General features: G+C 42.4%; 1 protein-coding gene and 1 long non-coding RNA gene across 2 annotated transcripts in view; one reads left to right on the top strand and one right to left on the bottom strand.

Moving 5' to 3' along the window:
• Positions 1-22321, top strand: part of LOC144584974 (uncharacterized) — a 41246-nt gene extending 18925 nt beyond the window's left edge. The window contains 1 exon segment of the mRNA XM_078382363.1: positions 17792-22321. Coding sequence (XP_078238489.1) covers positions 17885-20344 — 2460 coding nt within the window. The 5' untranslated portion in view covers positions 17792-17884 and the 3' untranslated portion in view covers positions 20345-22321.
• Positions 1-27235, bottom strand: part of LOC144584997 (uncharacterized) — a 259478-nt gene that overhangs the window by 33069 nt on the left and 199174 nt on the right. The gene's annotated exons all lie outside the window — the stretch shown is intronic.

The following is a 27235-nucleotide window of genomic DNA, read 5'->3' as shown; positions in this document are numbered from 1 at the left end:
AACAGTCCGTAGAAAATAGTCCATGCACAGTCCTTTTAGGAAAAATCCTATAAGTCCAAAAGTAATCCAGCAAAGCATAGAAACCAGTCCATGTAGGTAGGCCACCAAACTCTCTCTAAAGACATCAGGGTAAGTTCCAAATGGCTGAAGTGTAGGTCACGAATGACTGAAAGGTCGGTCTTGGAAAGACAATGTCCATAGGTAAAAAGTTCCTTTTTCAAGAGTAACTGGCAAGGGCCTAATGCACCTTCCCACGATGTCATCCAATCAGAGTTCGTTACTAGGCAAACAGTCCTGTTACATCACATGAATTCTTTCTCATACACAGCAGATGTTATTTGGGTTACGGTGGTTTATCAAAGAGTCACAACAATTCCCATCTATCTAATCACACAGAGTCCTTCTCAGGCCTTCAGAATAGCATTCTCTCTGCTCGCCTAGAAAACAATTTGTCAGCATAGCACAGATACTATATACAAAGAAACAAAATGGAATCTCTCTGGCTTATTTCTTAATTACAAAACCCATATGCATTAAAAGATTTTAACTTAAAAACCCATCTCATCACAAGCCCCCTGAAGATTAACAAAATTCCTAAACAATTTAAGTTTTAATTTTGATAACTCAATAAGATGAGATGCCATAATTAAGCAGTAACTAAATAGAGAAAGATATTAACTTGAACATAAAGTAATACATTTCAAATATGATTCTAAAATAGCAAAACAATTGTTACATGAGAACTATTATAATTACAGTATTTACCATACATGAGAGAAATTTGCGTTAGACCTTCTACTAGTCTGAAAAACAGAAGAATAAACAAGTTAGTATAATTAATCAAATATATCACTCTGCATATGCTCAGATAATACTCTAGTCATCAAACAGTAAAATAGTGAAACCAGGGTTAACATCATAATAACTTGTTAAACCAATATACTGATATGAAGTAATAATAGTGAAAACACTCTATGTATGCTCAGGAATATAGTCATACAGAATACCAGGAAAATTAAACATCAGAGCTTTAACAATTCTAGCCATTTTCTCCCCTTGCATCTGCACTGAACACTCGAGATAAGCAGTGGGGAATTAAAGTCTCCTTTGCAAGTAGATGTTTAACATCAAAATCATATTTTTGCAATCTGAAATACCACTGCATTAATCTTGGGCTTCGATGTCTCTGCTTCTCTAAGAATGACAAAGCATTTTGGTCTGCTTGAATTGGATCAGGGCTGTAAATTACAAGGTTGCCTACATAGCCAATCACATAATATAAATCACCAAACAACTCATCAACCAATTTCTGAAAAGTAACATAGGTATTTTCCATTCCAGGTGCTAGTTTTCTGAGTTGGTAAATTCCCTGAGGGCAATTAAATGACGTATAAGGGCGATGTTCCTCTTTAATTAAAATCTGGTAAAGCCCTCCTTTTATTCCAGTCACAGAAATATATTCAGCGTTTGCAACAATTTCTACCAACATCTCAACATTGATTGTAATAAAATGTGTCACCTCATTAGTTTCTCCCGGTGAAATTGAGAAGACGTCTTGGTGATTAGCTAACACAGGCTCCAATATCTGTCCTGGGCCAAATTGATCAATGCCTTCCACGCCTTGGTCCAGAAATGTCACACCTCTGGACACATGTATCACTGAATTAGCTGTGCTATCAGGTTTGGTCACAAGAGGCCGCTGTTGCAACAAAGTTCCCTCGGGAGTACTCTGCATAGCCTCAGAAACAGTATCAGCATTCTCACCACTTCCTTGGAAAATAGGCTGTTGAAAATAAGAATGGTCCCAAACCTCTGTTTTTCTCTCTAAAGATCTTTCTGAGAAGATTAACTGTGGTACTGGGCCAAATCTTTCAGATATGATTTCAGTCTCTGGAGAAACATCAGTTCTTTGTAATCTCAAAAAGTTAGCGCTTCCCTCATAGTTGGTTGTGTTAGGAACAGTCTCACAATCTGACAGGTTCAAATGCAGCTTTCTATCTTTAATCAAGTTTACAGAGTCATTTGTACTATCGCAACAATGTGAAAGTCCATGCTGCAAAACTGCTCCACTATCACCTCCTATGGCACTTGGCAAAGACTCTGAGAAAACCTTCACTCCTCCAGTTTCCTCAGCTGACTTTTCCGGTACCTTGAGTAGGCCACCCCCTTGGTATATTTCTTTATTTCCGAACTGCCATGAAGTACACGAGGTCTCTGCCAACCTAACAGGGTCTGCTTTCGCTGTTCCCTCTGGGCTAAGAGAAGGGGGGTTGTTTGAGATCTGACTTGCATCAAGATCTGCTGACACAAGTCCTGGCAAACCCATAGTCTCATCCCGAATTATTTCAGAACTTCTCACCTGTCCTGTGCTCTGAAAAGGAGCTGAAGATGGTTCTGAGCTGAATTCCAATGCACTGCAATTCTCTGGAGCACTGCAGTTTTCCCTTGCGTCGTTCGATGCTGATTTCCTCAAGTTCCCTTCGCGGCAAACTTTCTCCTGCATTCCTTTCTCTGCGCGCGGCTCCAGGGCCTGTAAATCCTTTGTTTGGACGGGCGATGAATCGCTGTCTTCTCTGGAATGCTCCTTAGCATTCCACTGGGCCTCGTTAACTCCACACAAGCATCTTGCATCTCAGGGTTGCTCCCAATTGTTTGGAGCGTCTCATTGCAGTAATCCCCAAAGGAACCCTGCTGAACTTGGAAAAACTTTTGCATCAAGCCAGGTTCTGTGCTAAGAAAACGTTTTAAAAGGATGTTTTCCTGATAAAGCTCACGTATCAGGAAATCTCTTTCCCTAATTTTCTGCTTGGCTTGCTCGAAAAATCCCGAAGCCACTTCTAAGAGTATATCCACGGTATCTGACTGGTTTTTCTCCTCCATCTTCTGCTGGCAATCTAGCCTTGGCTAGGTCAGCAATAACAAAACTCTAATAATAGAAAGGAAAATCTAAAAATCTCCTCTGCACTTCTGACCAACTGCTGTCCTTTCTGCTATCCTAAGATAGGCGAGAGAACAAACAGCTGCCAAACCAAAATAAAATTAAAAATCTCTTCTGCACTTTCGACCAACTGCTGTCCCTGTGACCCTAAGGTCTGTGAGAAGACAGACAGCTGCCAAACCAGAATACTGAAAAATCCAAAAGGAAGAGAAAAGAAAAACTGTGATCACTCTGTGAACCCTAAAGTTACAGAGATGATCAATGACTGAACTGGGTGCAGATAGATACCTCTAAGATCATAGGGCATGACTCTAGGCCAAGCCAGATGCAACTAGGTACTCCTGACAGATCCTAAGATCGTAGTGGGGAGACCCAGAGCTAGTCTGGAACACGGCCAGGTGCTCCGGCAAATCCTAAGATTATAGGAGTACACTTAGGCCAAAAACAAAAACAAAAAAAAACCCTGGATGCAAGTTCCAAAACAATGCAGCCAGAGTCATTTATGCAATCCTAAGATTGTGAAATGACCTGCTCAACTTGGGTGCAAGCACTCCAAAAATAAAGGACATGCATCTTGGAATTTCTTCACTACAACGTTGTAACAACCTGCACATGCCTACTGATTAAATCCAATTGTTTCCTAACAGTTTGCTTGTCCCACTGGGAATCTCTTTCTTAAAAGAGCACCCCAAATTCTAACACACATTACCACAGCCTGAAGATTTAACACCTCTCACCACAGCCTTTAGATCTAACTGCTGGCAAACAGCATTTCCTAGGAAATTACTGTTTACACCCAGGGAAGCACCTAGCTCCTTGAAGCCTCAGTGTCCCACTGCAATCAAAACTTAGCTTGTGGATCAGAGACACTCAAGCTGCCAGATAGAACAAAAATTGGTCATCCTGAGGTACTACAAAACCCAGCACGTGGTCCATCCCACCGCTGCCACCATGTGACGAACACGGGTTCGAAAACACACGTGTAAGCTTGGACAGAGAGCAATCAGGAGTTTGCACATGCTAAAATGGGCTGAAGAGTCCAAATTCAGCCAGCCATGCTACAACACTCCTTCTCGCAGGTCTGCCCACATAAGAACACCCTGGTACTCTCAGATATTATTGTTAAAAGGTCAAGTGGGCTTTGTAGTCCTTAGACTTAACTTGCACCACTGACAGGACTCTAAGTAAGCTAGGCCGAGGCAGCACTCTCAGATGACCCTATGACAAGTGTACTGTTCAGGAAACCAAATGAGTTTTATAATCTTTATTTTATTAAAGTAAAAGCATGTTACTAGATATTCAAAGCCAAATTAAACCAAAACAAATAAACTAGCATTGTGCTGTTTAGTTACAAAGATGTAGTGAGGCAAAGAAAACATGAAAAATAGAAAAGTATTCCAAAACCTTATTAAAAATACAAAAAGACATTAAAAAGAATCAAAACAGTTCCAGTACAAGAAATCATTAGTAAAACCAAATAATCCAAGTAGGTTATAATAAGGCTATAGTCCTCAGTGATCCTATAGAATAAAAACCCCTAAACAAAAGTAAAAATCCCTTATATGTCCCATAGTCCTTAGAAAAGAAAAATCCAGTAAATATACCATAGTCCTTACAAAATTACAAGAGCATAGTCCATATGGAGTATTCCAAGAAAAAGAGTTCATAAAGTATATCCCATAGAACAGTCCATAGAAAATAGTCCATGCACAGTCCTTTTAGGAAAAATCCTATAAGTCCAAAAGTAATCCAGCAAAGCATAGAAACCAGTCCATGTAGGTAGGCCACCAAACTCTCTCTAAAGACATCAGGGTAAGTTCCAAATGGCTGAAGTGTAGGTCACGAATGACTGAAAGGTCGGTCTTGGAAAGACAATGTCCATAGGTAAAAAGTTCCTTTTTCAGGAGTAACTGGCAAGGGCCTAATGCACCTTCCCACGATGTCATCCAATCAGAGTTCGTTACTAGGCAAACAGTCCTGTTACATCACATGAATTCTTTCTCATACACAGCAGATGTTATTTGGGTTACGGTGGTTTATCAAAGAGTCACAACAATTCCCATCTATCTAATCACACAGAGTCCTTCTCAGGCCTTCAGAATAACATTCTCTCTGCTCGCCTAGAAAACAATTTGTCAGCATAGCACAGATACTATATACAAAGAAACAAAATGGAATCTCTCTGGCTTATTTCTTAATTACAAAACCCATATGCATTAAAAGATTTTAACTTAAAAACCCATCTCATCACACTAGTCACTTTCAAGATACACACAGCCTCTCTTTCTCAGCATCTTCTCCATCAGACCCCATCCACCAGCCTTTATATATCCAGCTCCCTCCCCCCTTGGCTCCGCCTTCCGCCCACTCATAGGCTCCTGCTATAAGGTTCTGCGGTTATGGACAGGTGAGGACAGGGCTGTTCACTACAGTCCCCTTTCCCCTCTTCACTGGCTTGGGCTCCCTCCACTTTCTTTGGGTAGAGGGTAGGACCCTTCCCACCCTTTTTGTCATGGGGCTCTTGTGAGTCTCTTCTTTCTCCTTTTGGGATCTTGAAGATTGAACTAAAGAAGCCACTTCTGCTTTGGGGAACTTTGAAAAGGGAAAAGCAAATGAAAGATCCAATTATTAATCTCAACGTGTGGAGGGCTCTTTAATCCATGCATCGACCTCGGAGTTGCCTTGACAAACTCCCACAGGCTGGCTGGCGGGTCTCCTCCATTTAGAAAGAGCAAGGGAGTGATTCCAAATTAAGGAATTAAAAATGATGTAAGAAATAGCTGGAGAGTTAAAAATACTCCTTCACTTTGACCTGGGCCAGTATTCTTCTGCTTTCTTCTCCTCCTGTTGCTGCTCCTGCTTTATTGGGTTAGCAGGGCTTTGATCAGACCTAAATCGACTTTCCGGGAAGAAAGGAGTTGTTGGGCATTTGTATCTTTTGATGTAAAAACAAAACAAATGAAAAAACCCTGCTAACTCTCTGGAGAATGAAGCAAGTGCTCGTAATGACTAGAGTGGTCGTAATGACCAGATAGACGGGGAATAAATGAAATAAATAAAATAAAAATAAAATAAATAAGCAAAGAAGGAAAGTGAATAAGTGGCCCATTGGCCTGCCCCACAAAGAATGGGGCAAGTATTTTTTTCTTTTGCTTTTAGGGCTATGGCGCCCAGATGTGTTAAAAATACATCTTTCTTCAGAAAAGGCATCACACACCAGCTTCTTCCCTCTTCCTTGCCTTCGATGGTGAGGGATGTCAAAGCCTGAGAAAGAGCATCGGTCAGCTCTTGGTCTCTCCCTCCGTAGGCTTCGTGGTGCCATCAGAGCCTTAACCCATATCATCTCTTCTTTAGGGTGGAGAGCCCTTATGGATCAGGCCAAAGGCCCATCTAGTCGAGCCTCCTATATCTCACAGTGGCCCCAACAGAAGCCCCTGGGAGCGCATGAGACCACGAGATCCCTGTCTCCTGATCCCCCTCTCTTGCATCTGGTCTTTTGAGGTCCCTCCCTTCAAAGCCTGGAGATTATACATCCCCATCATGGCTTGTCACCTCCGATTGACTTTTCTTCCAGAAATCTCTCCAGTCCCCCCTTTTCAAGGCATCTAGGCTAGATGTCACCAGCACATTCTGTGGCATGGAGTTCCACAGACTAATAAAACGCTGGGTAAAGAAATATTTTCTTTCCTCTGTTCTCACTCTCCCAACACTCCATTGGAGTGGACGTCCCCTGAGGGTTCTGGTATTGTGTGAGAGGGAAAAGAGCCCCCGTCTAGGCACTTGATCCATCCCCTGCAGACTTTTATACGTCTCCATCATGTAACCATCCTCTGGCACCTTTTCTCTAGACTCAAGAGCCTCAAACGCTGTAGCCTTTCCTCATCAGGGAGGGCCTCCGTCCCCAGTCATCATTCGAGTTGCTCCCTAATGCACCTTTTCCAGTTCCACTCTGTCTTTTTTGAGGTGCGTCGACCAGAACTGTCCGCAGTTCTCCAGGTGTGGCCTTACCAGCCTTTTGTATAATGTTGGCTGCTTTGTTTTCAGTCCCCTTTTTAATTATCCCCAGCATGGAATTGGCCTTCTTCAGTGCCGCCGCACACTGGGTGGACCCTTTCATCGAGCTGTCCGCCAGCACACCAAGCTCTTCTTCCTGATCCATCACGGACAGCTGAGAACTCATTCGCTCATGAAAAAAAGATTCAGTTTTATGTCCCACTGTGCAGTACTTTACATTTTTTCATACTGAACCGTATTTGCCATTTTCCACCCATTCTCCCAGTTTGGAGAGATCCTTCTGCAGCTCTTCACAATCCCTTCGGGTCTTCACCACCCGGAAAAAAGTTTCATGTCCTCTGCAAACTTGGCCACCTCACTGCTTATCCCTGTCTCCAGGTCATTGATGAACCGGTTGAAAAGCACCGATGGCAGGACCGATCCCTGGGGCACATCGCTCTTCCCCTCTCTCTATGGGGAAAATTGCACATTGACATTTCCTCTCTTGTTTCCAATGCAAAGTCATTTGGAACTTCTCTTAAGCAGAGAATACCCCCAAAATACAGTGTACAGGGACTTTATACCATAACAGAGTCTTAGATTTCTACAAACCCATTGGCTAAAATCTACTTAATATTGAGATCCTACATCTAATTGGTACACACATGTGCAAAACAAACACATGGGTCCCCTATAGATACTTGGGGTGTGCCCACCTCCCCTTAATGACCTTCTTTTAGAACATGCCACACTGTCCCAACTTCCTTATCTTATATCACCTGGCAGATCTGCTTTGACTGTATTCCTGCATTGAGCAGGGGGGTGGATTTGATGGCCTTGTCGGCCCCTTCCAATTTCACTTTTCCCTGATTCTATGATTCTATCTGTGTTTAGCCTCTGGGCAGCATTCCTAAATGGGCCATCTGCTAGTTCACTGGTTCTGAACCTTGGGTTACTCAGGAGATTTGAACTCCAACTCCCAGAAGCCTTCACCACCAACTGTGCTGGCTGGGGTTTCTGGGGGTTGCAGTTCAAAAACATCCGAGTAACAAAGGTTAAGAACCTAGGCACTAGTTGAAAGGTGAGGAAGGTGTGAAATACAGGCATTTGATTTGATACAAAGGTCAAGAGAGAAGTAATGCTGAAAACATAATACGTAGAATAAAATGTTCTACTCCAAGACCAAGAATAAAACTAATTTTGGCCATATCCAGGTATCACTCCCCCCTTTTTAAATTCTGACAATAGAAACAATGCTGAATTTAAATCTTCTCATTTTTGTTTAGCCTTTCCTGGGCTTTGAGTTGAACAAAAAGCAACACAGAGAGGCAAAAGTCTAGATACAACACATACAAATAATCCCAATATAATAACCACAGTTGGAATTACAAGATGGAGAAGGGAGTAGGGTGGAGAAGTCCAGCATCTATGAAGTTATCCAAGACCAATCCCATGAACTTGAATTCAGCTCTTCATAAGTTCTCTCCCTATCATCACGATTCCTGCCAATCAAGTCTGCTAACAGACAGACAGACAAACCTTTATTGGCATAAAAGAGAATAAAACATAACCAAGCTGGTTCATTAAGTGCCCCATGCATACAAAATCCTGGAGGGAGGAAAGCAGAAGACCAATCCCTAAAAAGATTTAATTGAAAGCGAAACTTCACTTTCTGACAATTGAGCTGATGAAATCTGCAATTCTTTCCAGAATGTCAGGCACCTCCACAGATAACATAAAATGGACTTTGTCCACATCAGATTTTCTCTCCAATTTTATCAGGATCAGTGCCACAAATTTGGAACGACCTCTTTGGTGGTGTGGACAGCGCAGACACATGTGGGCAAGGGTTTCCAATGCACCCTGCTGGCATGAGCAATGTCTTTTGAGGGACGGGAATCCTTTGAACCTACTGTATAGTAAGGTTGCAGGCATGACATTGCATCTGGCTAGGGAGAATGGCCCTGCGTTTTTGTGGACATTTAAGCAGGGAAAGGAAAGCAGCTGGTTTTCCAATCATTTGGAAAGCTTTCCCTTGATTTAGTGAGCCCAAGGAGTCACTACCTAAGCCAATATATATCATTTTTTTAAAAAGGGCAGTAGTCCCAAAGGGAGGTTTAGAGTCCAGAAATAGTTGATATAATAAACTATCTGGGTCAGAGTTTTAAAAAAGTTTCAGCCAGAATTGAATTGAAATGATCTCAGCCAAGCCATCGTTTCCAAAGAGGAAAATCCACCGACTAGGGAAGATAATTTGGTAGCACCAGCACTTTATGTAAGTATAGAGATGGCATCCGTTCAATTGTCTTATCCATGGCATTTAACCAGAGTGGGATGCCATGCATAATTTGTGGGATAATTTAGGATTTAAAAACCTGTAAAGCCACCAGAACATAACAATTGCCAGGATTATAGTAGAAACAAGGTATTGCCTGACCAGTGAGTCTAGCTCCATATATAACCATTTTCTGATGGGGAGACCAGGAATGTTTGTAATGGAACAGGATGCCTAGGAATTTATACCTTTTCACCTGTTCGATTTTGAGCCCATCGGGATTCCATTGCAGTAGGAAACCATCATAATTTAGTTGCCTTTCCTTTTGTCCAGGTATTCCACAGTTCTCTTAATTAAACATTTCAAACCCAGACAGGAGCGCGAGATGATAACAGCATCATCCGCATAAAGCAATAACGGGACACGATGCATCCCCAATTTTGGTGGATGGCCCTCCACACTGGCTAGAAAGGGGGCTAGGTCATTCGTAAAAAGGTTGAATAGGGAGGGAGCAAGAATGAAGACTTGCTTCACTCCCTTGTTGGTTGGAAACTGATTACTTAACTCCACTTTCCAAGAGACACAAACTTGGCATGTTGTGCCAGAGTATAACATTCTTATGAGGGAAAGGAGTCTTTTATCTATTCCCATATTTTCACGTTTTTCCAAGAGAAGCTCTCTGTCTACCGAATCGAAAGCTGCCTTTAAGTCAAGGAAAGCCACATCCAATTTAGAATTTTCATGCTTAATTGTTTTGTTAATAAGATGCGAAAGTTTTTAGCAGTTCATTTACTGTGGCCTTACCTTTCCTGAAAACAGCTTGTTCAGGGCCTAGCAATGCCTGGTTATTCTTCCAGGAATTAAGTTGAATTAGAAGACGTTTTGCATAGAGTTCCCAATAAACGGATTGGTCTCAAGTTTTCTGGAGGCGAGGTTCCTGTTTTTTTATAAAGAGGGGCAAGAATTGCATTGGTCCAGAATTTTGGCAAGATCCCAGTATTATCTGTAGGTGTGAAAAGGGAAGCCCACCAGTCCGGTATGCATTTCAATAGGTCCAGTGGGATAGCATCATCGCCAGCTGCTTTTCCAGCTTTTAATTGAGTGATTAGATCTTTGGTCTCTTCTACAGTATGTTTCTTTGTTGTTTAGTCATGAAGTCGTGTCCAATTCTTTGTGACCCCATGGACCAGAGCACTCCAGGCCCTCCTCTCTTTCACTTCCCCCTGGAGTTCTGTCAATTTCATGTTGGTAGCTTCGGTGATACTGTCCGACCATCTCGGCCTCTGTCATCCCCTTCTGCTCTTGCCTTCACATTTTCCCAACACCAGGGGCTTTTCCAGGGAGTCTTCTCTTCTCATGAGATGGCCAAAGTACTGGAGCCTCACCTTCGTGATCTGTCCTTCCAGTGAGCACTCGGGGTTGATTTCCTTTAGAATGGATAGGTTTGATCTCCTTGCAGTCCAGGGGACTCTCAAGAGTCTCCTCCAGCACCACAATTCAAAAGCATCATTTCTTCAGCAGTCTGCTTTCTTTATGGTCCAGCTCTCACTTCCATACAACACTACAGGAAAAACCATAGCTTTGACTATTCGGACTTTTGTTGGCAAGGTGATGTCTCTGCTTTTTAAGATGCTGTCAAGATTTGTCATCGCTTTCCTCCCCAGAAGCAGGCGTCCTTTAATTTTGTGGCTGCTGTCACCATCTGCAGTGATCATGGAGCCCAGGAAAGTAAAATCTGTCACTGCCTCCATATCTTCCCCTTCTTTTTGCCAGGAGGTGATGGGAACAGTGGCCATAATCTTAGTTTTTTTGATGTTGAGTTTCAGGCCGTTTTTTGCACTCTTCTCTTTCACCCTCATTACAAGGTTCTTTAATCCCTCCTCACTTTCTGCCATCAGAGTGGTATCATATGCATATCTGAGATTGTTGATATTTCTCCCAGCAATCTTAATTCTGGCTTGGGATTCTTCCTGTCCAGCCTTCCGCATGATGTATTCTGCATATAATTTAAATAAGTTGGGGGACAATATACAGCCTTGTCGTACTCCTTTCCCAATTTTGAAGCAATCAGTTGTTCCATATCCAGTTCTAACTGTTGCTTCCTGTCCCACATACAGGTTCTTCAGGAGATAGACAAGGTGGACAGGCACTCCTATTTCTTTAAGGACTTGCCATAGTTTGCTGTGGTCCACACAGTCAAAGGCTTTTGTATAGTCAATGAAGCAGAAGTAGATATTTTTCTGGAACTCTCCGGCTTTCTCCATAATCCAGGGCATGTTAGCAATTTGGTCTCGAGTTCCTCTGCCCCGTCGGAATCCAGCTTGTACTTCTAGGAGTTCTCGGTCCACATACTGCTGAAGCCTACCTTGGAGGATTTTGAGCATAACCTTGCTAGCGTGCGAAATGAGTGCAATTGTACGGTAGGTGGAGCATTCTTTGGCACTGTCTTTCTTTGGGATTGGGATGTAGACTGATCTTTTCCAATCCTCTTTCCACTCTTGAGTTTTCCAAACTTCCTTACATATTGAATGTAGCACCTTAACAGCATCATCTTTTAAGATTTTAAATAGTTCAACTGGAATGTCATCACCTCCACTGGCCTTGTTGTTAGCCAGCCTTTCTAAGGCCCACTTGACTTCACTCTCCAGGATGTCTGGCTCAGGGTCAGCAACTACATTGTCTGGGTTGTCCGGGATATCCAAATCTTTCTGATATAATTCCAGTGTGTATTCTTGCCACCTCTTCTTGATGTCTTCTGTGAGGTCCCTCCCATTTTTGCCTTTTATCATGTTCATCTTTGCACAAAATGTTCCTCTAATATCTCCAATTTCCCTGAACAGATCTCTGGTTTTTCCTTTTCTGTTATTTTCCTCTATTTCTTTGCACTGTTCATTTAAGAAGGCCCTCTTGTCTCTCCTTGCTATTTTTTCAAAGTCAGCTTTCAATTTTCTGTAACTTTCCCTATCTCCCTTGCATTTTGTTTCCTTTCTCTCCTCTACTATTTGTAAGGCCTCGTTGGACAGCCACCTTGCTTTCTTGCATTTCCTTTTCTTTGGGATGGTTTTTGTTGCCGCCTCCTGTACAATGTTACGAACCTCCATCCATAGTTCTTCAGGCACTCTGTCCACCAAATCAAGTTCCTTACATCTGTTCTTTACTTCCACTGTGCAATCATAAGGGATTTGGTTTAGATTATACCTGACTAGCCCAGTGGTTTTTCCTACTCTCTTCAGTTTAAACTTGAATTTTGCTATGAGAAGCTGATGATCAAAGCCACAATCAGCTCCAGGTCTTGTTTTTGCTGGCTGTATAGAGCTTCTCCATCTTTGGCTACAGAGAATATAATTAATCTGATTTCGATATTGCCCATCTGGTGATTTCCATGTATAGAGTCGCCGCTTGATAAATAAATAAATAAATAAATAAAACTCTCCACTATGACTTATCCATCTTGGGTGGCCCTACACGGCATAGCCCATAGATTCTATGAATTACTCAAGCCCCTTCACCACAACAAGGCAACAATCCATAAAGGGTCTAACAGCTCTATCTTTGTCAAAAAGAAGGGATAAAAAATATTGACCCATGTTTGTGGAGATATTATGGCAGGGTCTTGTACTTCTAGCCTGGAGGAGCCAGCCACAATTGCATCAAATGTTTGTTTTTCTGGGTCACTTCCTGTTGGAGCTTGTTCTATTGTTCACAAATAAATGTCTGCCTTTTGTTCTTTTACACCAGTGGTTCTTAACCTTTGTTAAAGGTAAAGGTAAAGGTTCCCCTTGACGATTTTTGTCCAGTCGTGTTCGACTCTAGGGGGTGGTGCTCATCCCCGTTTCCAAGCCATAGAGCCAGCATTTTGTCCGAAGACAATCTTCCGTGGTCACATGGCCAGTGGGACTTAGACACGGAACGCTGTTACCTTCCCACCAAGGTGGTCCCTATTTATCTACTTGCATTTGCATGCTTTCGAACTGCTAGGTTGGCGGGAGCTGGGACAAGCGATGGGCGCTCACTCCATCGCGTGAATTCGATCTTACGACTGCTTGGTCTTCTGACCCTGCAGCACAGGCTTCTGCGGTTTAGCCCGCAGCACCACCACGTCCCGAATTAACCTTTGTTACTCAGATGTTTTTGAACTGCAACTCCCAGAAACCCCAGCCAGCACAGTTGGTGGTGAAGGCTTCTGGGAGTTGCAGTCCAAAACTCCTGAGTAACCCAAGGTTAAGAACCAGTGTTTTACGCAACTCTTTAATTGTGTTTTTAGGAAGAGATATTTGTGCCAGCTTTGGACAGAGCCAGTCCTCCTATATTCCCTATATGAATGGTGGATTTGTACTTTCACTATAATTAGGATCAAACCCAAGTTCTTTGTTTTGAGGGATTCCAGTGCCTTTGGGCTGAAGGAGTTTGTCCTAATTGCCAGTGGAGATGTTCCATTAATCCATCAAATGCTTTATTTTTATCAAGTGGTTCGATGGAATTTGTGATGGAAATCTGAAGGTCCTAACACTTGTCCCTTAATCGCAGACTGCTAGCGCCTTATGATCCCATGCTAGTCCTTTTGAGGCTTCATGGTACATACGACGTGTTTGATTTATATACGCACACAGGCCGCCATGATGCAGGAGCATCCTACGAGTGGCTAACCTCTTTTGCAAAACCATATTCTTCAGGGAAACTACTTAAGCCTTTAATTTTGCTTGTGTTTCCATAGTGACATTCCCCAAGAGATCTATGGCTCCTGAAGTCTTATATACAAATTCTACCAAGGTGTGAATCTCTTTATAGGCTTCTGCCACCTCTACTGCTGGAAAAAGGCTCCTTCCCATTTGAGTCCCTGTTAACCATTTCCAGGCCTCCAGAGAAGACCTCCTGGTGACACGTGTGGCGTGAGTAGAATAACTTGTATCTGATTTAATTCATTATTCAAGAAGGGCCGTTCGGGAAGCAGAATCTGCCCAAAGTCTGTCATAGAGACAGTTGCAAAAAAACTCACTTAATTTCTCTGCAATTTTCATGTACCCCTTTCCCTCCCCTTTCCCTCTCTCACCATCCAGACAGATAGCCACTTCTCCGACAAGTTTCCTACTTCTAACATATTTAAAGAAGCTTTTGTTATTCTCCCTTATATTGCTGGCCATATGTTCCACAAAGTCTTTCTTTGCCTTTTTATCATCTTCTTACATTTCTTTTGCCAGAATTTATGTTCCTTTTTATTTTCCTCATCTGGGAAAGATTTCCATTTACGGAAGGACCCCTCCTTTCCCATTAAGGCCTCTGTAACTTTGCTTGTTGACTATTCCGGCACTTTCTTGGACTTAGTTGAGCCCCCCCTTTTTTTTTGCAGTATAAACTTCCACTGGGCCTCTACTACCGTTGTTTTAAAAAGACTAGGCACTCTTGAGATATTTTTTGTAAACTTCCCTTTCAACTTCTTTCTTACTTGCTTCCTCGTCTGAGGGAAGTCCACACTTCAGAAATTAAGGCTTTTTGTGTCAAATTTCCATGACACTCTCCCCCCAACATGCACGGCAAAAGAGATGGCAGCGTAGTCGCTATTCCCTAGTGACTCAGCGACATTCCCGCCCCTGTCCTCTTTTGGGCTCCATGAGAAATTGCTCTAAGATGTATCATTTAGCATGTCAAGAAACCCGGTCTCTCTTTCTTGACCTGAGCATGCCGTGGCCCAGTGGATGTGAGGATGATTGATGTTCCTCATGTTTACAATCCTGTCCATTTTGGACACCTCCCTGATTTCTCTCCATTTTCCCCCTCAAATTTTTCCCAACATTTCCCCCTCAAGTTTTTGATCTGGAGGATGATAGCAAGCCCCCCCCAACTATCACATTACTCCTTGGGGCTGGCAGTTTAACCCACAGTGATTCTATGATGGAGTCAGACCCGCCGTCCATCTCCATTTCTGCTGGATTCTACCCCTTCTTTGACCTTGACGGCCACCCCGCCTCCCACACGGCCCTCCCTGTCCCTCCTCTAGAGTTTATCGTCTGGGATTGCAGTATCCCACTGGTTCTCCGAATCCCACCAGGTTTCTGTTATGGCCACTCTCAATCTTCTATCTATCCTCCCAATGTTCCAGTTCTCTCATCTTTGGTCAGACGCTTCGAGCATTTGCCTAAAAGCACCTGCCTCTGGGGTCCCCGAAGAAGGGCGGCTTGTTTGCTTCTCCTTCCAGTGGAACAACAATCCCATCCCATCACGCTCCCAGGCCTAATTCCTACACTATCATCACTTTGTTTTTCTCTATCCTCTCCACCCTCATTCCACAGGGATGAGGAGTCTCGAAATGAACACCTCTCGGCTCCTGTTGGCTTTCTCCCGGGATTCAGTTGAAAAGCTGCTCTGCCACCTTTTTAATGTTACGTGACAGCAGTTCAGTTCTGTGTTCATTCAAGTGAAGCCCCTCCCTCTTGTACAAGCCTGGCTTGTCCCAAAAAATTCCTGAGTGCCAAATGAATCTAAACCCCTCCTCTTGACACCATCGTCTCAACCAGATGTGGAGACCCTTGAGCTCCACCTGTCTGAGGACACCCAGCTCTACATCTCCTTTTCTCCAACCACAATGGATCCCGTTCCTTCCCTTCAGCGCTGCCTGGAGGCTGTACTGCAATGGATGCAGAAGAATGGACTGAGGCTGAACCTAGATAAGACGGAGCTCCTGAGGGTGGTCATCCCCTCCATCAGTGGTTTGGGAAACTCCCTCTCTTTTGGGGGAGTGACTCTCACCATCATTAGTGAGGTTCACAGCTTGGGGGTCCATCTGGATCCAGCGCTCACCATGGAAACCCAGGTGGCGTCTATGTTCCGCTCCGCCTATTTCCATCTGTGGCGGATTGCCCAGCTGCGTTCCTATCTTGATGTTGGGGTGCTCACCACTCTGGTCCATGTGCTTTGAGTCTCGAGATTAGACGACTGCAATGCACTCTACGTGGGGCTACCTTTGATATTGACGCAGAAGCTTCAAATGGTGCATAATGAGGTGGCCAGACTTCTCAGTGGGATGAGAAAATATCAGCATATTTTCCCCACTCTGGCTGCCTTGCATTGGCTGCCCATTCATTTCCACACTGATTTCAAAGTGTTAATGATGACATAAAGCACTAAATGGTTCAGAACCTCGATATCTAGCAGAACGCCTCCTCCCACCTAGATCTATCCGAATCACTTGTTCTAGCCAGGAAGGATGATTGTGGGGCCTAACACAGAGGGAGGTCCAGAAAGAAAGAACAAGAAACTGGGTCTTCTCGGCAGTGGCCCCTCGGCTTTGGAACAGTCTCCCCTCCGAGATCTGTCTGGCTCCCTCGCTGGGTGTTTTTAAGAGCAAATGTAAGACCTGGCTATTTAGGCAGGCCTTCCCTGTTGTCATCACTTGAATTTCTTCCCCTCCATCTTGAACTGTATTACTATTGTTGTTTTTTATTTTATTATATTCTTTTTATTCCTTTTTTAATGTTAGCTGCCAGAGTAGACTTTGGTCTAGATGGGCGCGGAATAAAATCAATCAATCAATCAAATCAATCAATCAATCAATCAATCAATCAATCAATAGCTGGCCCTGTGCGATTAACAGGTAGCACTTCCAAGAACAATACCTTTGAGGTACAGTAGTATCTCATTTTATGTACACCTTGGCTTACATAATTTCTGGGTTATGAACAGAAATCAGTTCAAAAGAATGTCTTGGTTTAAATGTCTTTCCCCCCCATTACTTTCACTTTGTGATGGAAGTTTCCCTGTGCCTGGAGGCTTGTAGTGCCACGACCATCCCTATGACAACCTATGTTCCAGGTTTTTGTTTTTTTGTTTTGCATAATGTAATGTCCTGGAGGTACAACTTTAATATGTAGCCTCTAGATTTTGTAATATTTAATTTAGCTGGGGTCAAATACCTTCTGAATTTCAATGTTTAAATTTTTTGCTTTTATTCTCACAGATGTGATTTATCAAATTCTTCGCTCCCCTCTTTCCATACACATTGGTTTAAGTACCTAACTCTGGAGCCAGATGTTCGGAGTTGACTTCCCTTCTAGCTGTCCAGGTCTAAGATTATACTAACTATTTCCTTTACCATCTCTGCTTCCTATCCTGTTTTCAGAAGTTCCTGATGATTCTCTACACATAATAGCATTTTATAAATTCTACATCCCATCCCTTTCTTGGACCTGTCCTTTCTCTTCACCTTTTGAATAATAATCTCTGCAGACGTTGTCAGTTCCTGGCATTTGCCACTAATTTCTCTTTACCAGTTCTCGAGTCTAATAATCTAACTACATTCATCAACTTTTATACTTCCTTTCTAACTGTCCTTCTCCCGTTATTCTTTTTTTCTTATAAAATTCCCTTAATTCAATTACTTGTTTTGTTTTTAATCAACTTTGAGAAATTCCTTTCTAATTTTCTGGAAACTTAAGTACAATCATTGGGGAGAATTTGAGAAGGGAAAAAATTAAAATACTTTGAATTTGATGTACTTACTTGGGTGTGGAAATGATCCTACCTGAACACCTCATTCTTGATTCCTCCAGATTTTGGAAGTGATTGTTTCTCTTCTTTTTCGAATCTACCAGATGATGGCCAAGAGAAGAATTGCCCAGTAACATCTGGGGCAACCTGGGCAGGAACTCGCAATCAAGCAAGAAAACAGAGAACTGAAAATAGGAATGACCAGGCATGGACTTCACATGAAAGGAGTAACGCAGGGGAGAAACCACGTAAATGCATGTCACCTCAGTAGACGTCAAAGATCACATGAAGGGGAGAAAGTATATCCATGTACGGAATGTGGAAAGAGCTTCAGTCAGAGTAGTCACCTTAAGTCACATCAAAGGACTCACACTGGGGAGAAGCCACATAAATGCTTAGAATGTGGAAAAAGCTTTAGTCGCAGTGGTACTCTTAGGTTACATCAAAGGACCCACACTGGGGAGAAACCACATAAATGCATGGAATGTGGAAAGAGCTTTAGTCGCAGGGATGCCCTTAGGTTACATCAAAGGACCCACACTGGGGAGAAACCACATAAATGCATGGAATGTGGAAAGAGCTTTAGTCAGAGTGGTGAACTTAGGTTACATCAAAGTGTTCACACTGGGGAGAAACCACATAAATGCATGGAATGTGGAAAGAGCTTTGGTAAGAGTAGTCATCTTAAGTCACATCAAAGGACTCACACTGGGGAGAAACCACATAAATGCTTTGAATGTGGAAAAAGCTTTAGTCGCAGTGATCACCTTAGATCACATCAAAGAACTCACACTGGGGAAAAGCCACATAAATGTATGGAATGTGGAAAGAGATTTAGTCAAAGCAGTACCCTGAGATCACATGAAAGAACTCACACTGGAGAGAAAACACATAAATGCATGGAATGTGGAAAGAGCTTTAGTCGCAGTGCTGTTCTTAGATTACATCAAAGGACTCACACTGGGGAGAAACCTCATAAATGCATAGAATGTGGAAAGAGCTTTAGTCGGAGTAGCACCCTTAGGTTACATCAAAGGATTCACACTGGGGAGAAACCTCATAAATGCATGGAATGTGGAAAGAGCTTTAGTTGGAGTAGCACCCTTAGGTTACATAAAAGGACTCACACTGGAGAGAAACCACATAAATGCTTGGAATGTGGAAAGAGCTTTAGTTTGAGTAGCACCCTTAGGTTACATCAAAGGACTCACACTGGAGAGAAAGCTCATAAATGCTTGGAATGTGGAAAGAGCTTTATTTCAACTGCTGAACTTAGGTTACATCAAAGGACTCACACTGGGGAGAAACCTCATAAATGCATAGAATGCGGAAAGAGCTTTAGTCGGAGTAGCACCCTTAGGTTCCATCAAAGAACTCACACTGGGGAGAAACCACATAAATGCTTGGAATGTGGAAAGAGCTTTAGTTTGAGTAGCACCCTTAGGTTACATCAAAGGACTCACACTGGGGAGAAACCTTATAAATGCATAGACTGTACAAAGAGCTTTGTTTCAAGTAGTGCACTTAGGTCACATCAAAGGACTCACACTGGGGACAAACCACATAAATGCTTAGAATGTGGAAAAAGCTTTAGTAGCAATTATGCCCTTAGGTTACATCAAAGGACCCACACTGGGGAGAAACCACATAAATGCATGGAATGTGGAAAGAGCTTTAGTCAGAGTGGTGACCTTAAGTTACATCAAAGGACCCACACTGGGGAGAAACCACATAAATGCATGGAATGTGGAAAGAGCTTTGGTAAGAGTAGTCATCTTAAGTCACATCAAAGGACTCACACTGGGGAGAAACCAAATAAATGCTTTGAATGTGGAAAGAGCTTTATTTCAAGTGGTGAACTTAGGTCACATTAAAGAACTCACACTGGGGAGAAACCTCATAAATGCATGGAATGTGGAAAGAGCTTTAGTTGGAGTAGCACCCTTAGGTTACATCAAAGGACTCACACTGGGGAGAAACCACATGAATGCCTGGAATGTGGAAAGAGCTTTAGTTGGAGTAGCACCCTTAGGTTGCATCAAAGGACTCACACTGGAGAGAAAGCTCATAAATGCTTGGAATGTGGAAAGAGCTTTATTTCAAGTGCTGAACTTAGGTTACATCAAAGAACTCACACTGGGGAGAAACCTCATAAATGCATAGAATGTGGATATAGCTTTAGTTGGAGTAGCACACTTAGGTTACATCAAAGGACTCACACTGGGGAGAAACCACATAAATGCCTGGAATGTGGAAAGAGCTTTAGTCGAAGCAGTACCCTGAAGTATCATCAAAGGACTCACACTGGGGAGAGACCTCATAAATGCATGGAATGTGGAAAGAGCTTTAGTCGCAGTGATCACCTCAGGTTACATCAAAGAACTCACAATGGGGAGAAACCATATAAATGCATGGAATGTGGAAACAGCTTTATTTCAAGTGGTGAACTTAGGTTACATCAAAGGACTCACACTGGGGAGAAACCTCATAAATGAATGGAATGTGGAAAGAGCTTTAGTAAAAGCAGTACCCTAAGGTCACATCAAAGGACTCACACTGGGGAGAGACCTCATAAATGCATGGAATGTGGTGGGAGCTTTAGTTGCAGTAGTAACCTTAGGAAACATGAAAGAACTCACACTTGGCGGAAACTATAGAAATGCACAGAATGTGGAAAGAGTTCCTGATAAGTTGAGTACGCAGTAGGAGCTCATTCTGTTTTCTTCTGGTTTCCTTTGAAAATACTAAGCAACCAAATGCTGACATAATGCAAAACTGAAAGAAAATAGAAAAAAGGAGTGTATTTTGAAGTACCACTTGTGATTCATTTTACTTCTATCATTAGTTGACAGAGATATCACAAAATACACTTGAGCCTTGTGATAAATGAAAATAAGCATATATTGTGCCATGGAAACTTTTACAAATTTAGTGTAAAAAGAAAAAGGTGGATATTCTAATGCTAACTGATAAAAGAAAAGCAAGTAATGAAGAGAGAAAAGCTGTCATTTGTTTTATAAGGCTTTACCCTCATAAATAATAACAGGAATTGAGTTTTTAAAAGGGTACCATTTAATATGTATTCTGTATTGTTTATGAAGAACTAGGCATTTCTGTGCTATTGTAGTGAGAGTTTTCTGCTTTGTATTGGCAAGGATTGTTGGAGTGGAAATTTTGGTTTTTCAAGCTCTGGTCTCTTTGGGCCCTGGACTGCACTGGGTCGGAGGTGACCAAATCCTTTGATCTTTAACGTCTGAGCTTCTCAGAGGCTGGGAAACCCAAGCCTTGGGAAGATTTGGTTTTGCTGACTTAATGGAGGAATATTAACATTGGGAGATATCTCACAAAAACTGTTATTAGAATGGAACAGAGTACCGTAGATGTTTGTTTTCAAGGAGTACAAGAAAATGGAACTGATGCTGGATGATAACCATGAGGCACTGACAGCCAGCAATGGATTTTACTCATACCTGGGAGAGAAGAACAACCTAGAGACAAGCAGTGCTTTTTTTTTTACTTTGTATATATTTATTTTAGAAATTTAAATACTTTTGCATGTCTTTTATTGAAAATTATAAGTTTTTTCCTTTTTATTATTGTATTCTTAGGAAGTTTGAAGTGTTCTGAAGAGGGCAGTATTCTCAAAGGGAGGTTTAGAGTCCAGAAATAGTTGATATAATAAACTATCTAGGTCAGAGTTTTGAATTTTGTTTAGCCAGAATTAAAATGATCTCAGCCAAGCCATTGTTTCCGAAGAGGAAAATCCGGTCTCCAGACAAAACACCTAATAGGGAACACAGTTTGGTAGCCCTAGCACTTTATGAAAGAATTGAGATTGTATCCATTCAATTGACCTATTCATGGCATTTAACCAGATTGGGATGGCATATAAAATTTGTGGGACAATTTTGCGTTTAAAACCTGTAAAACCACTAGATTGATTATGTTCTCTGCAGGCAAAGATAGAGAAATTCTATACAGTCAGCAAAAACAAGACCTGGAGCTGATTGTGGCTCTGATCATCAGCTTCTCATAGCAAAATTCAAGCTTAAACTGAAGAGAGTAGGAAAAACCACTGGGCCACTCAGGTATAATCTAAACCAAATCCCTTATGAATACACAGTGGAAGTAAAGAACAGATTTAAGGAACTAGATTTGGTGGACAGAGTGCCTGAAGAACTTTGGATAGAGGCTCGTAACATTGTACAGGAGGCAGCAACAAAAACCATCCCAAAGAAAAGGAAATGCAAGAAAGCAAAGTGGCTGTCCAACGAGGCTTTACAAATAGCAGAGAAGAGAAGGGAAACAAAATGCAAGGGAGATAGGGAAAGTTACAGAAAATTGAATGAAGAGTTCCAAAGAATAGCAAGGAGAAACAAGAGGGCCTTCTTAAATGAACAATGCAAAGAAATAGAGGAAAATACCAGAAAAGGAAAAACCAGAGATCTGTTCAGGAAAATTGGCTATATAAAAGGAATGTTTTATGCAAAGATGGACAAGATAAAGGATAAAAATGGGAGAGACCTAACAGAAGCAGAAGACATCAAGAAGAGGTGGCAAGAATACAAAATTGGTGTAAAAAGGGAAAATGATTGACTTTTTAAAAAAATTAACATTTTATTAGTTTTTCAACCTATCTACATTAGTTTGTGCTTGTCAAACATCGTGTTACATATTTGCTTACAGTTATTTGTTTTTAACATCTCAGTGTCTTCCCAATTATCCCCCAAATTCCAAACATCTTTCAAACATTCAAACTATTCATATACATATTTTGATATATAGTATGGCTATTATCATAACACTACTTTCATAATATACAATATTCTCAAGTCTTCTAATAGCATTCTTATTAAAGGTAGTTCCAGGTCCATACTCCAGCTTTATATCTAGTTTAGTTTACCTAAAATGAAAGACCACCATATTACATCTATCCTGATTAGGGCTCCCTTGTTTCAATTTAGTTCTACTTTTTAATATAAAGAATACAATATACCCTTTTACAATTCTTGCTGTTAAATATATACATGTTTTCCAACATTAAAGGGCCCCTTTTCGTTTTTCCCTTTCATCTTTCTAAGTAATTCCCTCTCATTTCCCTATTTTCACTTTGTGTTCTTGTATCTCTAAGCATTATGCCATCTTTCATGCCCTCTGAAACTATTTTGTGCATCTGGTTTATGTCCACTAGCTCTTTAAGCACTTGGTCTATCTTCGATGGGTTTTCCAGGCTTCTTTAGGTTAATTTTACTATTTTTGTCCCCTTGTCTTCCCTTAGTACTTTCCTCTGGTCGAAAATTGAGGTTTCTTTTAGGTTAGTTCCTCCGGCTCCTCTTTTGATTGGTATACATCATCTGGCACATTTCCTTCTTCATTGTTCCCAATTGCTTGTTGACTATAATTTTCCCGATGTTGATTGGATAATTTTGCCTCTTGATAGTGGGATCTCACTTTCTCTAGTATTGTTTGAAGAGCAGATTTTGTTTCCTCCCAAAATTGTCCTTGTGCCATTCTGTTCCAGATGCCCACCAGCTTAAGCCAAAGTTCAAGGCCCCCAAGTCTCACAGTCCAATTCAATGTAGAATGCATTAGTTGTATCCATGGCCAGATGGCCTAATTTCCACGGGTTTATGCCAGCTAGTCAGTTTGGCTAAATAGGCCTGGACCAAAATTCAGAAGCACCAAGTCTTACAGTTCAATTCTGTGTTTGTAGCCATGTCCTGGTAGCCTAATTTCCACATTTCTGCATCGACAAAAACTGAGATTCCAAGTCTCTGGAGATAGTTCCAAAAGGTTTACTTTGGGCCAAGGTGCAGTATAGCAGTCCAGCTGCCATACAGGTCGATGAAGGAATGAAGACACAAGGACTAACGCATGAGTTTAATAGGCAAAGCAGCATAGGGAACAGCTCAGCCGGACTCTTATCTTGTCCAGAGTCCGAAAGGAATCTGAAAACCCTTTCTGTGCCTCTCTTTATTATCTTAGATACACCTCATACTGCGGCATTTCTAAACCAATCAACTATGTTCGTTAAACATATTACCTGTGTAATTTTAGGCGCATGCGTGAGTTATATACATTCCATATAAGGAAGTAAAAAGCTAGCATGTATGTGTGCTACAACATAATTGTTACATAGTTTTACTAAAGACCAGCAAATGCAATGTGTAGAAGCAAGCATAGCAAACATATTCCCACATCCCATCTGTTTTATTTAAGTTTTTGTTGAAGTCTATGCGGGTTGTACACCGCTGAGAACTCAGACTCCAGGGAGTTCCGTCGTGGGAAAGACGGAAGAAGGTCTGGTTCGTCCTCTGGGGTGGGTGGCTCAGTATTGAGGACGTGATACTTAATCTGGTACAATTGTTTGGTAGTCAATGCAATTTGGGGAAGGGAACGTTGGAAACAATTAGTACACATTTGAAGCAGATTAGGAATACATTGAATAAAACAGCAGACAGCGACGAGAATTACAATAATGCAAATGAGAATAATAAACAGTTGCCTAAGCCATCCAATCCCAAACGAAGGGAGCCATTGCCAGAACGAGTCCCAGAAGGAATATCCAGTCAGGGATCGGAAATCAGAGACTCGGCTCTCCATGTCCTCAATGGTACGGGAAATGTTTGGAGAGAAATCCGATATATACACACAGCATGCATCTCCTATTAACGCACAAACACCTCCTTTCGAGGCCAGTATATAATCTAAGGCAAAGCGATTCTGAATAGCGAATTGTCGAAGCTCTGACAGCTCCGCATTGACAAGCTTTAAGGCTTTAATGGTATCATTGAACATAGCTTCTGTAAAGTTAGAAAGTTTCAACAACTCATTGTAATTCATGGTGGCTCCGATAGAGGGAACAAAAAAGGTTACAATGTTACGCATGACAGAGACAAATTTTTCAGCAGGAGATCTACTATTGCGCAAACGTCCCATGTCAGAAAGGGAGGCATGCTTGCTGAGGGCAGGCAAAAGAAAACCGATAGTACATCTGCCACGCCAAGACAGGGGAAGTTCTTTATAAGCAAAGCGACCACAAAGGTACCAGAAACCTTGAGGGAGATGTGTAGGGATAGCTTTAGAGGGATTGACTGCAGAAGAGATAAGCAGCTCTAAAATATTTTTCCACCGAAGGCCCAATTTTCCAATGGAAGCAGAAGTAGAGGAGCCCCCACAAGAGGATAAAGAAGTAGTGCCATTAATGGCAATGGTTAGGTTGCAACCTATCTGGTCATTCGTAGCTGCGAGGAAGGTATTGTTAATTTTAAAAGTATTGTTACACGGAGTATAGGAGCCAACAGAGGAGGTATTTACTGTGGACAGATTGGCAGTCCGAAAACACCAAGAGGCGGGAGAGAAGAATCCAATCCCTAACGGAATAGTGGATGCTTCTGCTGCAGAGACAGAGATAGGGGGCTTAACATTAGAAGTCCACGTAGATAGAGGAATAGCGACATGGGAGCTACCAGAAAATGAGTTTCTAGGAATGTGGGCACAAACATAGCAATTAGTCCAATTTAAGGCTTGAGAGACCTTAGAGACTTCTTTAAAAAAATAGTTATCTTTCCACGGAGAGGCAGGCGTCTGCAGGGGCTGTGCAGTAGAACAACCCCAAGGCACTGTGAGGCAGAACAGAACAATTAAGAAGTGTCCTTGTCTTTTGATCGCCATGGGCGGACGCATCGCGCTGGAATCCATCGGGCGTGGTCGTCTACTTCAACCGCTGCGTAACCACGTCCCCAGGTGATCAGTTGAGCAGGTCCTTTCCACTCAGGATCAGGAGGAATCCTATATGACACCAGTGGTCGCGGAAGCTGTTCCTCTGATCTAAAATGAAGCTGAACAGGAGTGAAGTTCCTATTATGGGGATAAAACAGATGGTTTAATGCATACAAAACCCTGGCGACTACATTCTGGATGTCACTTGTAGCCACATGTTTGTTCTCTACATGTTTGGCTAAGAGACTCTTAAATGTCAGGTGGGCCCTCTCCACAATAGCCTGTCCAGTGGAGTTAAATGGAATCCCATGAGATAGCTTAATTCCCCAGTCTTTACAAAACAAGCTGAAGCTGGAGGAAGTGTAGGCAGGGCCATTGTCCGTTTTCAACGCTAGAGGTCGCCCCATGACAGAAAAGCAATGAAAAAGATGACGGATGACCAACCGTGTCGATTGTCCTTTCAACGGCGTGGCCCAAATAAATCCTGAAAAAGTATCAACAGTCAAATGTACTTTTGAAAAAGGGGCAAGCAGTGGTGTGTGGGTGACATCCATTTGCCAGAGCCCATTAGGTCCTTCCCCGCGGGGGTTCACAGAATCAAAAGGAAGGTTCAGCGGGGACAAGGAACAGGAGGGACAAGTGGAAATAATATCATGAGCCTGAGACATGGGAATGGAAAATTGCTTATGCAGAGTTTTAGCAGATTGGTGAAAAAAGGAGTGAGAACGAATAGGATCATCAAAAAGGTGAAAAGCTACGTTTGGAGACTTTACAAGCGAATCGGCCATTGCGTTTCCCTCGGCGAGGATCCCCGGGAGGTGAGAATGAGACCGAATGTGTGCAGCAAAAAATGGTTTGGAACGGAGAGAAATAGCAGATTGCAAGGCTGCAAACAAATCATAGAGTTTGGCATCTATGGTAGGAGACAAGTGAGAGAAAGGCAGATGCTGAAGAAGGCGAAACACATATTGAGTGTCTACGATGAGATTAAAAGGTTGAGAAGAAAACAAGTCAAAGGCTAGGACAACAGCAGCCAGTTCCGCACGCTGGGCGGAGGAAAAGGAAGAAGTAAAACGAGATTGCCAGCCCGACTGGGGGTCCTTCCAGGCGACGACTCCTCTTGTGGGTGATCCATCTGTAAAGAGAGTAACAGCGTTAGAAATCAGACGAGGGGAGGACATGACAGAGAGGGAAAAAGGAACATTAGTAAGAAAGGTGAGGCGTTTGTCCTTGGGAGGGTTGGGCAAAATACAGCCAAAGAAATCAGCCATAGCCAATTGGAAAGGAGTGGAGGTTTGAAGGAGGTGATCAACATCCTGTGGTGTGAAAGGAAGGTAGACTGCATCAGGTTCATATCCTGTGAGTTGGATGACCCTCGCACGGGCTCTAGTAAGGAGATCCGATGTTGACTGGATAAGGGAGTAGACCCTGGATGGTGGGGTGTGTGCGAGGTGAAGCCATTCAAGAATGAAGATGTGGTCATCAGAGGGGCAGTAGATGATGCCCGTGGGCAATGCAGTAGGCTGAGCTGGTGGAAAAATTGCCACGTAGACAAGGCAGTCTTCCGAAGGGCGGCGATCTACGGCACAGTCCCGAAGAGCTTGAGTGACGAGGGAGAAGGCATCCCGCATTTCCTGAGTAACTGGGATGACATCCGTGGGGCTTGTGTGTCCAGCAAGAGCAGAAAACAAAGGAGAAAGTTCCTGGGTTGTTAGTTTTAAGTAAGGACGGACCCAATTGATGTTGCCTAAAAGACTTTGTAGCTCTACAAGGGTATAAGAAGTTTGAATGTTCAATTGTGGAAGCAGTGGAGTTGAAGCAGAGTC

This window comes from Pogona vitticeps, chromosome W, assembly GCF_051106095.1.
Source record: "Pogona vitticeps strain Pit_001003342236 chromosome W, PviZW2.1, whole genome shotgun sequence".
Taxonomy (NCBI): Eukaryota; Metazoa; Chordata; class Lepidosauria; order Squamata; family Agamidae; genus Pogona; species Pogona vitticeps.
The sequence above is the reverse complement of the archived record's forward strand: the minus strand, read 5'-3'. Positions and strand labels throughout refer to the sequence as shown.